Source organism: Sinocyclocheilus rhinocerous, unplaced genomic scaffold (genome assembly GCF_001515625.1).
Source record: "Sinocyclocheilus rhinocerous isolate Xijiao unplaced genomic scaffold, SAMN03320098_v1.1 scaffold62, whole genome shotgun sequence".
Taxonomy (NCBI): domain Eukaryota; kingdom Metazoa; phylum Chordata; class Actinopteri; order Cypriniformes; family Cyprinidae; genus Sinocyclocheilus; species Sinocyclocheilus rhinocerous.
This window is the reverse complement of record NW_015656585.1, coordinates 1537608-1552097: the sequence shown is the minus strand read 5'-3', so window position 1 is coordinate 1552097 and position 14490 is coordinate 1537608. Positions and strand designations below refer to the sequence as shown.

The 14490-nt window shown below is 36.6% G+C and overlaps 1 protein-coding gene across 2 annotated transcripts in view; it reads left to right on the top strand.

The window, feature by feature from the left end:
• The window catches only part of msh3 (mutS homolog 3 (E. coli)), a 72874-nt gene that overhangs the window by 54695 nt on the left and 3689 nt on the right, over window positions 1-14490 (top strand). For both annotated transcript variants that reach the window (XM_016527956.1, XM_016527955.1), the window contains exons 21-22: window positions 3240-3426; window positions 12183-12309. In XM_016527956.1, the coding sequence (XP_016383442.1) occupies window positions 3240-3426; window positions 12183-12309 (314 nt within the window). The remainder of the gene's footprint in view (window positions 1-3239; window positions 3427-12182; window positions 12310-14490) is intronic.

Below are 14490 nucleotides of genomic sequence, written 5' to 3'. Positions count from 1 at the left end.
TACATCATGTGTGTCCTTGTTCCCTGGATGTGATTAAAATCTATATGTTTGAATTCCACTCCTCGTCTCCTCGCTCCTTCGTCTCCGTGCTTCTCACAGTAGCGAACCGTGACAATGTCATCTTACACGAGCGCAATTACATGAGTGCTGTTTTGTCATGAATATAACGAGTTTAAATTAGGGTTGTGACGGTGAGGAAATTTTCCCACCGGTTAATCGACGTGTGACAACACCGGTAATACCGGTATCACCGAAAATAACAAATAACTTACATAAAGTTTAATAGGTATACAAAACAAAAAAATAAGTAAACATGTATAATATATAACCAAATAAATAAATTTATATAATAAAACAGGCTGTAAACATGTTTTTTTCTGCTGTAAAGTTGGGCATTTTAACATGGGGAGTCTATGGGATTGACTCCCTTTTGCAGCCAGCCTCTAGCGGCCAGTTGATGAATTACAGTTTAAGTCACTTCCTTGTTGGCTTCACGAGAGAGAGGGGGAGGTTGCGGCTTGGTCTCACCTCACTCTTCTTGTCAGTCAGCTCGACTCACTCTCCTCACTGGAGAAATGAAATCTGATCTGTGATGCGACTGTCGTTCGGCACGCTGCATTGAGTAGCCGCGTTCAGTTTTTAATTGTAGTGTCTGTTCTTTTACTGAACTAAATTATTTTTATTACTATAAAAAATCAAAACGACGGTGGGGGTCGGTGACGCGGTGGGCAAGTGACGTAACCGGTGTTGCGGCTTAACACCGTCTATCGCGGCAAGCCTAGTTTAAATGTGATTTTATACAACAGTTCAGTAAATAAGTAGCTAATATTGTGTTATATTTTAAACACAATATTGTCTGTTTTGCTCAATTTTGCAGAGAAAATATTACCTTTTGAAGCCACTGCAGAACTGTTGTACTCTGAGCAACATATCGGTGTTTAGTTTCTGAATGAATCCGTGTTTTGAATGAATCCGATGATTCAATAGCCTATTCATAAACTGAGCCGTTTACTTCATTCCTGAATGAATCGAATGAATGAATGAATGACGTAAAAAGACATCTACCACCACCTGCTGGCAGTTTTAGTTTCTTATTTAGAGTATAATTTCATAAAAAAAGACAGTTGGTAACTAAGCTGTTGTGGACTTTCATTGTATGAACAAAAAATGCTGAGATGTTTCTCAAATGACCTTCTTTTATCTTCCATATTTTATGTTAGGCCATTGTAGCCTAAACGTTTACGTGTAATAAATTTTATGTTGAATCAAATATAATATTTCTTTTTACAGCTACTATTTGTAATGTCTACTTGATACTTTTTCATTTAACACAATAATGGCTTTAAATAATCTTTTGTGGGTAATTTCACAGCCAAATTTAATTTGTCATTAATTAGATTAATTAATCGACACATCCTGTAATTCGATTAAATATTTTAATCCACTGTCAGCCCTAGTAAAAACACATTTGATATTTTGATCGTCACTCTTGTGGAATTTTGTGCTCCTAATGTTTCAACCATGTTTTGACCAAATCTTAGATTGTCTGATTCGGTCTGATATCCTACATAGAAAACAATATGATTGCAACAGCCATCGAAGCCGCTGATAAAAATTCTAATTACACTTAAAATGGAAATGTGGTTGTGCAGCTCAAGCTCTGTTTCCTGGAAGAAATCTGCTGACAAAAACATGAAAATGAAATGCCTGTAGTCAAAATGTTTGGAGGTTAAAATACAAGAAAACATTTAGAGACAAAAGCAACAAGAGAATGAAAGTGGCATTTTGTTAATGTGGTTCACAGCAAAGCAAGACTACACATACCATCTGTGTTCTCTCTCCAGCGTGGCCAAGAGCTGCACTATTAGTCCAGCTAAAGCTTGTCTGTGGCGTCTTATTCAATTTAAAAGTAGGATGAAGCCCCTTACCAGGATAATTGAATGATTTTTATATTAGCTGTTAACAAAGAATAATTCTGCTTTCTGGGGACCTGTAATGGCCAGCACATTAATTGGCTCATGTCTTGCTTAATGCTGTTGCAATTGGTCTGAATTAGGGAGGCTTTACCTCTCACACACATACTGGCGTGTAAAATCTAAGAATGTATTAGCCAATGGCTAATGTTAGACATTATTTAGTCGCCCAGAGTAAGATTGTCGCATATGCGAGTGATTTACTCGCAATGTAGAGGGTTGCTTTACATTGTGCTTTTCTACTAACCATTGGAAAAAGAAAAGAAGAAAAATCCAAACATTAATACTGTTTAATACAGCAGTTTAAGAGCAAGAGTCCTGTGGTACAAACATACCCTAGAGGTTCGTTCACCTCTACATGGTGATTTTTCAACAGCGTCAGCTTTTTCCTGCACTCTCAGCAACTTATGAAATAATGAGATGCTGCATTTGCCTAAGCCATGTGATATTTGTGTGGTGTTCATAGTTGATGGTAGTGACCTTATAGCCTTGAAATGTTATCAGCTGCCAACCAGTCATTTTTTTTGTACTCAAACACTGCATAGTCACACCAGTAATGCATTTAAGAGTATTTGTAGGTCCCTTTCATCTGCCTCCCATGGTTATGAATTGGTCTTATCATTCATAATTGTGACTCAAGTCTTTGTAATGAGGCTAACTGCTGTCACTGAAGAACTTTCCAACACTACCGTTACAAAAGCGATTCGTAACTTACAACCCTAATGGCTTGGTCAGAGTTAAATGACCAAAATTCAGCTAAAATGAAAATTCTGTCATCTACTCGCTTTCATGTCGTTGTAAACCTGTATGGCTTTGTTTTGTGTTTGTAACACAAAAGGCAGATTTTTTAAAAGAATATTCTGGACACTTTTGAGTATAATAAAAGTGAATGCAACAAAAATTGTCAAAGTACCATGAGCATTGTCCACAAATTGTGCCCAATGCATTTCAATCTACTCCTCACACAAAGCTACCATATAGCTACAGAAAAATTGGAATATAGTGCTTGAGTCATATGGGTGACTTTGATGGTGCTTTGCATCTTTTTTTTAAGTTTGAAGGCTCCAGTCCCATCCATTGTAATTGTATGGATAGGATTAACTGCCATATTCTTCCTTTTATTTAAGTTTCTTGTTTGTGTTCCACAGAAGAAGAAAAGTCATGTAGGTTTGGAACAATGTGAGAGTGATACATTTTCATTTTTTACCAAACTAATGCTTGTTCACAGGCTAATTTAATTTGCTCAACTTGTTTTGGTTCTGACAGAATGGGAGCGTCTGACAACATCTCAAGGGGAAGAAGCACCTTTATGGAGGAGCTTGTGGAAGCATCAGATATTTTGGCTCGTGCCACCTCCCGTTCCCTGGTCATCCTGGATGAGCTTGGTCGAGGCACCAGCACTCACGACGGCATCGCCATCGCCTATGCTGCCCTAGAGTCCTTCATCAGAGACGTAAGTGAGACTGAAAGACTTGGAGGCCTTGCTTGGCAAATATACCTAAAGAGGAAGGCTGTGATTCTGACCTGTTTTCATGCCAGATTACAACATGCCATATATTAACACAGTTCATCCAGAATGACTTGCAGTATAATTATTGGAGGGAGATTCCCTGTGTTGTAGCCTGTGGTTATGTGCCCTGTTTACAGGCTAAATAGAGGACTGTGATTCCAGTAATTCTACAGTTCTTAGGTCACTGCTACTTTGGATTGAACCCAGCTCCCAAATCCTTAACCCTAATGTTGCGTGGCAAGCCAAGCCCACTAATCCGCCAATATTTGGCCATTTTGAGAATATCATCATCAGTGTTATCTCTGCCTTGAGTCAGTTCTAAAATCTGCAGATGCCCTCGCCAATGTATAGAGCACATTTAGTTTATTTATTTGAATACAGTTTAGAAAAATATTATGTAAAATAAGTGTTCACTTATATATACACTCACCAGCCACTTTATTAGGAACACCTGTTCAACTGCTTGTTCATGGAAATATCTAATAAGCCAATCATATCACAGCAACTCTATGCATTTAGACATGTAGACATGGTCAAGATGATATTCTGAAGCTCAAAATTAGCTTCAGAATGGGGGAAAAAGGGTGATTTAAGTGACTTTGAATGAGGCATGGTTGTTGGTAGCAGACGGGCTGGTCTAAGTATTTCATAAACTGCTGATCTGCTGGGATTCACACACAACTATCCCTAGGGTTTACAGAGAAAAAGAGAAAACATCAAGTGAGTGGCAGTTCTGTGGGCGAAAATGCCTTGTTGATGCCAGAGGTCAGAGGAGAACGGCTAGATTGGTTCGAACTGATAGAAAGGCAACAGTAACTCAAATAACCACTTATTATTACAACCATAGTATCCAGAAGAGCATCTCTGAACATACAATATGTAGAACCTTGAAGCAGATACAGCAGCAGAAGACCACACTAGGTGCCACTCCTATCAGCTAAGAACAGGAAACTGAGGCTACAATTTACATGGGCTCAACAAAGTTGGAAAATAGATGATCAGGAAAAGGTTGCCTGGTGTGATGAGTCTTGATTTCTGCTGCCACATTTGGATTGTAGGGTCAGAATTTGGCAGAAACAATATAAAAGCATGGATCCATCCTGCCTTCTATCAACAGTTCAGACTGCTGCTGGTGGTTTAATGGTGTGGGGGATAGGGGGATATTTTCTTGGCACGCTTTGGCTCCTTAGTTGCATCGTTTTTAACGCCACAGCCTACTTGAGTATTCTTGCTGACATTTTCATCCCTTTATGACCACAGTGTACCCATCTTGTGATACTTCCAGCAGGATAAAGAGCCTTGTCCTAAATCATCTCAAACTGTTTTTTTGAACAGGACAATGAGTTAACTATACTCAAATGGCCTCAAAAGTCACCAGATCTCAATCCAATAAATCACCTTTGGGATGTGGTGGAAATTTGCATCATGGATGTGCAGCAAAAGGGTGTCCAACCTGATACTAGTAAGATGTACCTAAAAATGGTCTGAGAGTATATACAGTATAAAATGTAGGAAGGGAGCTTGGTTCCATCCATCAGTTGTTTGGATTTTGAGATTTGGATGTTGCATTTATAAGTGAATGCTTGTAGTCAACTGTGGAGGGACGAGTTTAAAACGTAATAAATGATTGGAGAAGTGCTGGACTTTTGTGTTATGACATTTTGATTAAACATTACAAAGTCAAAAATTGTAAAAAAAAAAAAAAAATTATTAATAAAAAAAATAAACATACCTGGATGAGTTGTTTACGTGATATGAGAAATGCATTTACAAATCAAATGCTAAAATACATGTATTTTTCTTTACATCGGAATTTAATATTTATTAATTGTGTTGAAAGTCAACTTTGGAAAAAAAATCCTGGGTTAAACTCTAAAATCTTGTTTTTTCTTGTGTTAAGGATCATATTCTTGTCTTCATTTTCTGATTTGTCTTCTCACTCCAAACTAAAATGCAAAGTCGTGACTTGAGAGGACATTAAATGGAAGGTTTTCAGTTCTGTGGTATTCAAGGGATATTTTGCATCTCCAGTGTGCTTTGTTAACTTGCAAATTTGACAGGTAAAGACTACTTAGACTCACAGGCGAATGACCATGTTAGACGTGTTAAAATGACATTTTGATTGGACAGCTGTGTTTACCATCAGGTATATTCCTCTGCTAAAAGAAAAACTCACATGAGTCACAGACTGGAATCACAAGAGCCAAAATGATGCCTTCATTGAAAGTGTAAACTTCATTAAAGCATTCACAGTTTTAATAACAGTTCTCTGACATCTGGCAGCATTTTGAAAGTTTGACGAGCAGCATGTCGTAGTAGGTGCCATTCTGACAGAAATTAAAAATGTTTTTCTTCCAACTGCAACAGGGTCAAAATTCTCTATAACTGGGTAGCAAGACTTAATGGTTTATGCTCCAAAGCAAAGCATCAAGGAATCTGCTAGACTCAAGGGAGCCTAATCACCCTCAGACACATAGAAAAAATAGCTCACACCAGTCCATCCTTTGGGACACAGTATATCGAGTCTCCCTGTTTATCCTCCTGTGAGACACACATGTTTGGAGCTGCTTTGTGTAGTTTTTTCGATAAAAAAAAAATCTTCTAAATTTAACCAGTGGTAGGTTGATTTTCCCAAAAGTTTAAATGTTTTGAACATTGTTGTGTTTGTTTGACTGTCCTGACCAGTCCGATACGCCAGCAGTGACTAAACCAGTGGTGTGAGTTTGGGATGGGACTATGTGTGTATGACCAATGGCTGACGGGGAAAGTGCGAGGAAACCTACTGAACAGTTTTTCAAGTTCAGTTTTCAAGATTCAAGACAAATGTCACGCACAGTTATACACAGAAAACAACTACATAATTGTGGGTTCTGTGACACTAATGGTGCAGAAATTTCAAACTTTAGCTTTAAATTAATCAAATATTTTGATGTACTGTTTATACTACATTGGTTTTGTCTTATTTACAGCATCCTCCGCAGGTATAAATTTAGCAGCAAGTGATTGTCAATATATGTCACTTCACAGCAATGCAAACACCAAATTTTTCTTGCCAAGTTAAATGAGATGGATGCTAGTAAAATTGGCAATCATATCCTGTGTGTGGCAAATTAGAAGTGCTAATTAGTTGGTTGTTGGCTGTAGTTGCTCATATTGAAGGTAAACGTCACTTTAGATGCTGTGCTGGTGTTCAGGCTGTCAGAGGGTGGGCTCCACTGGGTGTTGCGTGATATTGTGTGTCTCTATGGCATTGGCTCAGGTGCAAGATCTATCACTCTTTCTTTTTCTATTTTGCTTTCTTTCTCCCACCACAGGTCTCTTGTACTGATACTGCCTTAGGCTGGAGTTATTTATTTATTGGCACATGGACGGGCTTGTTTGCCACAACTCAGCTGTGATTCAGCATAGCCAAGGCCTTGTTACTGTTCGTCTTCTTCTCAGATGGTTTTCACATCATTCTCCTGTTCTCCCATTCTTTTTCTCTCTTACTCAGAGAGATTTTTATTGAAGGGTGCTTGTCCTTACAGCAGTCTGTTGAATGGTCAAATGGAAAGTTCCAAAAGTTCAAATGGAAAATTTATGCAGTTTACACAGTTCAGCAGTAAACTTGTTATTTTTTTGCCACGTTTTCAGTTATAAATTAACTGATTGTTTCAAAGCCATTTGAATGGGTTTTAATTTTTCTCTTACCTTTTCATGTCACCTGTATCCTCACGTCTCAGTCTCATATGATGCAACAAAGCCTAAATGATCTTCAATTCAAGTAATTTTACTTGAATTAAAGCTCTACATAGCAGTATATTAAACATCAAATATGTTCTTATTGGGTGTGATTGTGCCACATCATGGTACATGTTCGCTTTCAGTGAGGTGAGTCAAATTGCTTGACAAATTACTGACAAATTAGTCACTGGAAACGTGCGTCTCGCCTGGTGGGGACACAGCGTCAGACGGCACATCCATAGGCCATTCACTGACCATCTGATGCACATTGTTCACAGAATTGGCATGAGCTGTTTGTTTCAAAGCTGTTGATGTATTATGGAAAACAAAATGACTGTGTTTAAATACATGGTGGTCCTTTTTAAGGCAAGCAATCATTATCAACTCGGATGTTTCATGCAGAGTTTAACAAAGATGCTTTTTTTTTTGCCGTAATTCAGTAGTTCAGATTTTTTATTTATCCTGCATAATTTTCACTTTCCCATCAATTTTTAACATGCAAAAAAAGTTTTTATTTTATTATTATTTTTTTAAATATAATTTTAGTTAATTTTAAGTTTCTTGAAAAACTGGAATTTTTTTTTTTTAAGAAGAAGCCCCTTGTGCTCTTATGCTTGGCTGAATTTATTTCACACTGTATTATTACTGTAAAAATAGTCATATTGTGAAATATTATTACAATTAAAATCAACTTGTTATTTTAATGTTTTAAAATGTAACGCATTTCCGTGATCGCAAAGCTGAGTTCAGCAACCATTTCCTTCAGAAATAATTTTAGCATGCAGATTATTATTAGATTAGATTAGATTAGATTATTATTAGATTAGTTGAAGACAGTTGTGTTACTTAATATTTTTGTGGAAATGCGTTTTAGGATCTTTTGATTTAATGGAAAGAACAGCATTTATTGGAAATAGAAATCTTTTGTAACATTATAAATGTATTTAATGTCACCTTTGTTAAATCTAATGCATTTTATCTAAATAAAATTGCAAATTTCTTTAAAACTCTTACTGACCCCACAACACAAGCAACCTCCCAGAATTCTGTAGCAATGCATTAAAATCTATTCTGAACATCTTAGTAACTACATACCAACATCCTAACAAGGTGCTAATGTGTTATGGGCAAGCACCACTCACATTTTCTTCAGAAAATATACAAATGTAGTCATATTATTCGCTAGAATCCACTTAGAATATCATGAGCATTATATGCTCAGACTCGCGCTGCACAGCTAGAGTTGTGACACTGAGCACTCACAGAGGTTCAAAACTAAAAGGCTTCAGTGTTTGTTCAAGTGTGCGCTTCATATTGAAATCCCCCCCTTCACACTAGAATAGCTTTTTGTCCATGCCCGTTTGCCTTTACAGCGCGTACATGTGTCCTGGCAGCATCTTGCAGAGAGTGTCTGCACATCGCCATGGCAACAAGGCTCACTTGTTCACCTGCGCTGTATTTAAGAATGTAAATACGTTTGTTGTGTAACACCTTTGAATGATGCATTGTGAGCAGCCTTGACGCAGAACTTTCTTCTGTGGGCAATAGGTAGTGGAGAAGCGCTGGTTGCCATAGCAAAACACTTGGAGCACATGCGAGAGGCAGGCAGAGTCACTCCTAAGTATTTACAGAGAGCATTTCCAAGTTGAGATATCTGAGAGTTGAAGAAGCGAGGAAGTGGGCTAAAGACGACGTAATGTCATTCGGAACTTTGCACTAAATCTCAAACAAAGGCTTTTCCTGTAGTTGTGCAGTAACCTGGACTTGAAGAACTCTGCTTTTCTCTCAGTGGCTGTTAGTGGCTTCATACTGGACTCTCACCTGATCTGGGTTTTTGTCCTTGGCTTTTATTTCATTTTGAGGTTCTGTTTCACATGACTGTATATTAAACATCAAATGTGTTTTGCTGTGATTGTGTCACATGACTCTGCAATTGTGCTTTCATATGGACAGATAAATTATTTAGCTGAAAATTCGAACAAGAGGTCTCAGAATTGTATGTTTCAGGAAGGTCACTCCTGGCCTTGTACTCACTGTAAAGTTTGAGGACCGCATTTAAATACGGGAGTGAATCCCCTAAATTATCGTTTCATGTGTGTACGTGTGTGTCATGTGTTTCACGATGATTGACACCATGGTAATCATAGCAACATTCTGGCATCTTACCATTTCTGATCAAAGTTATAATGCAGCCACCAGTGACTTTCTATTTTTGGTGATTTTAACTGAACCACCGTCAACAGAACCATTGTATTTTCTTTATGTTTGGAAGTAGGGCTGGGCAATATGGCCAAAAAAATTATCACAATATATTTTTTCTGATCAGTCGATATCGATAATTATCACGATACATTTTTTTAAAATCTTTATTTCCTCATTTTTATTTGGTGAAATGTAATTATTCTGACTGTGTTTTATTAAAATTAACCATTGTTCTTCCATAGTAGCATACATTTAGATAATTAAAACCACACATACAGCACCTCAATACCATGGTAAAAATGTATCTATATTGTTTCTAGGTATTTGAAGAGCTTGTAACACTCCAAAGAGAAAGCAAAAATTGAAATCGCATCATATGACCCCTTTAAAAACAGTAGACTAAATACATTTAGTATAAATGCACAATCACAAAAAAATACTGTAATTATATTCCCTTACTCGTTTTATACATTTAATTCATGTCTTCATTAATAATATCATAAAATGTATTATGATTGTCCAACATTTCTGCTAAAATACCATGGTGCAGTTAGTGTTACTACAGTAAATCCATGTTAAATTATGGCGATTTGTAGATTGAAAAGCCTTTATGACTGTATAATTGCGCACAGTGTTTCTCCTGTTTGTTAGTACTGTTTCATCTGGCTTTAAACTAGTTTAAATCACAGAATCATTTGTGTTCGCTGAACTCTTCACTGAATTCAAGCGCTGTTTAGTGCTCGTGTGACCGAGACTTTTCAAATAATAAACGCATCTACTCTAGTAAGCTCGTGCTGCGATGCCATTTGAACTTTAAGCCGAGCGGATAAATAGTGTGGTGCGGTTTAAATGAGTAGCACTGTTTCGTTCCGCTTATAGCGCATAAACATTGTATCAAACATTTATTGAACTCTTGTTATCGTTTTATTGAGGAAAATTATATCGCAATAATTATCGTTATTGTTTTATCGACCAGACCTCTTTGGAAGGCTACTTTGCAGAGCGCACTCTTGAAGAGGTTGCCATGTCCACTTATTACAAGTGGCAATTATTAAGTGTCTTTGGGTTTGTTGTTTGAACTCTGCACATAGTCTGCAAAAGTGATCCAGTTCATGGAGTTAATAAAGTAGATTTTGGTATGGTATGTGGCTTATTTCCATTTTTTGTTTTTCTAGCGAGATCTGGCAACACTAATGAGGCTAAATTTACCCTGTGATTTCTTGCATCACACATACAGAAAAGACACAACTCTGTGATATGCATTTTAATACGTCATTGACAACAAGTTGTTCAGTTTGGTTCCGTATATACTTCATAGAATTTCTGTAAATGTTGTCACTACCTGCATTTTTTGGTTGTAGAATGTGGTTGGCACTCCCGCAAAAAATAACTGAACAGAATTTCAGAAAGGTGAATTGACTAAAAAATTTAGCTGCAGTGTGTACATGGCCAAAGTCATGTTTTAAAGTTACTAGACAGTAAAATTAGTAACTGAATTTACTGAAGTTTACTCAGCACTTCTGTTAGAGATATTTACACTACTGTATACGTTCTGAAGACTGGAGTAATGACTGCTGAAAATTCATCACACAGAAATTTGCATCACAGGAATACATTATATTTTAAAATATATTACAAGAGATATTTAAAAAACATTACCAACCCCAAACTTTTGAACGACAGTGTACATTTAAAGTAAATTAGAGATCTTTAATCACAGCTTTGCTCTAAAGATTGTATTTGTCCCTAAACGTCATGTAATTGACGCACACTTTAGTTGGTTGTTTTACCTTTTTACCTTTTTGTTTTCTTTTTAGTGAGCCGTTTTGGGCCAGCATAATTATAGTGGACTGGACTCCATGCTGAAAAGTGTGCCTACATGTAACAGTATCTGTTTTAATTGTAATGTAATTATTCATTTAATCGCCTTTTCACACCAAGCATGAATATTGGCACAAACGAGACTTTGTGTAGAAGCAATGCACCATGGATTCACCCTACTTTTTATGCTTTAAGTCTATTTTTTTTTTCTTTATGCAGTAATTAAAAACTTGCTGACCAATAAAATATATACATTTAGCTTCAATAATGTTCATCCTGTTCATTCACAGAGTATGCTTGTTGTATTTGATGGTAATGGGCAAGTAGCCTTGCCTTGAAAGTCTCCAAAACCAACTTCTAATAAATAAGTTTTAATAAACTTATTTGGGGGTGGTTGCTGTTTGCGTGGTTTGTGCATCTGGCTGAAGGATGTCTCGCTCTGTCACGCAGTCATATGGAAGCAAGCTGCTGAGTAATCAAATCTATATTGTTGGTCCTTGAATAAATTTGTAATATTGAGTTTTGATTATAATTGGTGCTGATTTGTAATGAATTGTCTGAAGTAGTTAGTTCAAATTCTTTCTGACTGTAGCTTTCAAGCTGTGTTCACCAAACTTGGCAGTTATTCAAGCTGTTCTGATTTAGTTTGCTTTATTTTTTTCTTGATATTCCTGTCAACTATCAAATGTCCCTCAAAATAACACAGACTAAATGTTCTGTTGAACACACAAAAAGATATATGGTTGGTTGACGAAAGCCATTGACTTTCTTTGAGGAAGGTTGACGGTACCCATTGACTTCCATAGTATGGAAAATATACTGCTGATGTCAATGGCTGCTGTCAACTGTTTGATTACCAACATTGTTAAAAAATACCTTCAGAAACAGCTTGACCTTTGAATTATGTGCAAATGTGTGAAGTTGGATTATTTTTCTTCTCTGTGTTTCTGCAGGTGAAGTGTATGACGTTGTTTGTGACCCACTACCCTCCACTGTGTGAGCTGGAGCACTTGTACCCGCAGAATGTGGGGAACTACCACATGGCTTTCCTGCTGAATGAGCCAGAGAGCACTTCTGATGGTGTGTATGGAATTTATCTACCCACTCACATTACATCAGCTTCTTGAGTTGAGATCGGGCTATATATAAGCTTCCATTCAAAATCCTGATCTTGCCGTTCTTGATAATGAACCATGCACGTTTATTAACTTCATCTTGATGTCATCTGTGAAAGCCATTAGTGTCTGGATCAGAGAGTTGATTTCTTCAGTGCACACAAAGCGGTAGTAGGGAAAGAGGAGTGCATTGTCTTGGAATATGCTGGTTTTGGTAGCCTCTGAACCAGTTCCTTTGCTGTTGTATGTCAGCTGAGTCATTTGGGATTTCATGGATCACTTACTCATCTTTGCATTGACCTTATGCTGCTTGAGTGATCAAGGAGTGCGGCACACTTTCTTAGACCTTCTGTTAGTCAGTCCACCTATTGTCTGATCTGTCCAGCGCTTGATTATTAATAAAATGGAATAGAACAGAGTACTCAACTCGTAACCAAATAATGTTTTTTTTTCTTTTCTTTTTTTGGGGGGTGTTTTTGATGTGCTTCGTGATGGTTTTTTTTTCTGGAAAACCTTTCATTTAAGTTGTAAAATAACAAATGTCACTTTTACATGTGTGTTGAATGCCAGATTTAATTGTGCATGCTCTATGCCCCTCTTTTCATTTATTGGAGTTTTTTGATAGTTTCATGCCCATTTTATCTACTGACATGCCTTGATAGTTCACCCAAAAATGAAAATTCTGTCAGCATTTACTCACCCTCATGTCTTTTCAGTCATTAGACTTTGGTTAACCGTTAAAATACAAATTAAGGTTTTATTTATTTTTTTAATTTGTGTTTTGAATATTAAAAGTAAAGTCTTATGGTTTTAGAATGACATAAAAGTGAGTAAATGAATTTTCATCTTCGGGTGAATTTTCCATTTGAAGGAGATGAGACCGTCCATGTGATATTTGTTTCCAAGCATCTTTTTTTTTCAAATATCAGTTTGATATTCAAGAAACTGGAAATGGTTGAATCAGTCAGTATGAAATTTGATCAATATTTTCCCTGCTTTCATGTGTGCAGGGTGTCCGCGGGTCCTTAAAATGTCTTAAATAACGTTTTCCTAATATAAGGCCTTAAAAAGTCTTAAAATGTCTTAAATTCGGATTCGATGGGTCTTAAATATTTTTGGTCTCATTACCGCTAAATATCTTCAGTCTGACGGACCTAATGACTGTTTGCAATCATTGGACAGACCAAAGATTTTTTCTTCCCCGTGGTAAATTACTGCGTCATCAGAGAGAAATGCAGTAAATTAGCAGAATAACGTTACAGAATACAAGGTCGCGCTGAGGCTCACTCTGTTTGTCTCGAGACTTCAGAACACATAAACTCAGAAGTATTAAGAGACTTACGTTTTAGACACTATATTTCCTCTTTTTGCTCTATTTCGCCAACAAAAATAATTCCAAACAAAGCCACAGCGCTGTTTTGCGTCTCTGAGCAACATGACGGTGTTTCGTTCCCGAATGAATCACTCGTTTAAATGATTCGGTTCAGTCGCAGTGACTCACTTATTAACAGTGACTTGCTGCCACCTACTGGCGGTTTTAATTTCACATTTAAAGTATCTTTTTATTATTTAAATAATTTCAAATATCAGTATTTAACGATTTATGTTTAATAAATCACAACATTATTTATGCATTTGTAATTGCAGGTTAAATGCATTCATGTCTTGCATTAAACTGTGTGTAAATACATCTAAATGCGACTTCAGGTGCAGCTTATGTCTGGATTGCAAATATGAATTTTGTTGATACTGATTTAATTTGCTTGGTAACAGCCCAAATGTCTTATTATTCTAATTCACTGATTAACTCACTAATTACTAATTAACACTAATTAATTCACTAAATGTAAGAATTTGACTCAAAAGATAATGCACACTTATAGAAAAATGGGTTTATAAAGGTTAAATGCCCATAAAAGGTAAAAATCTATTTAAACTTATTGGAAAAGATTAATTTCTATCTGACCACCACACAGAATATGAAGAATATCAAAAACTTTAGGAGTCAGCTGTCCAAGAAAGTCCTTAAGATACCAGCATGAGAAAACACTCGGTCAGTTGAATGAATGACTCACTCATTAAGTGACTTACCGCAACTTACTGGTACTTTAGTTGAGAAGTATGTTGAAAAGTATGCATTTTTCCC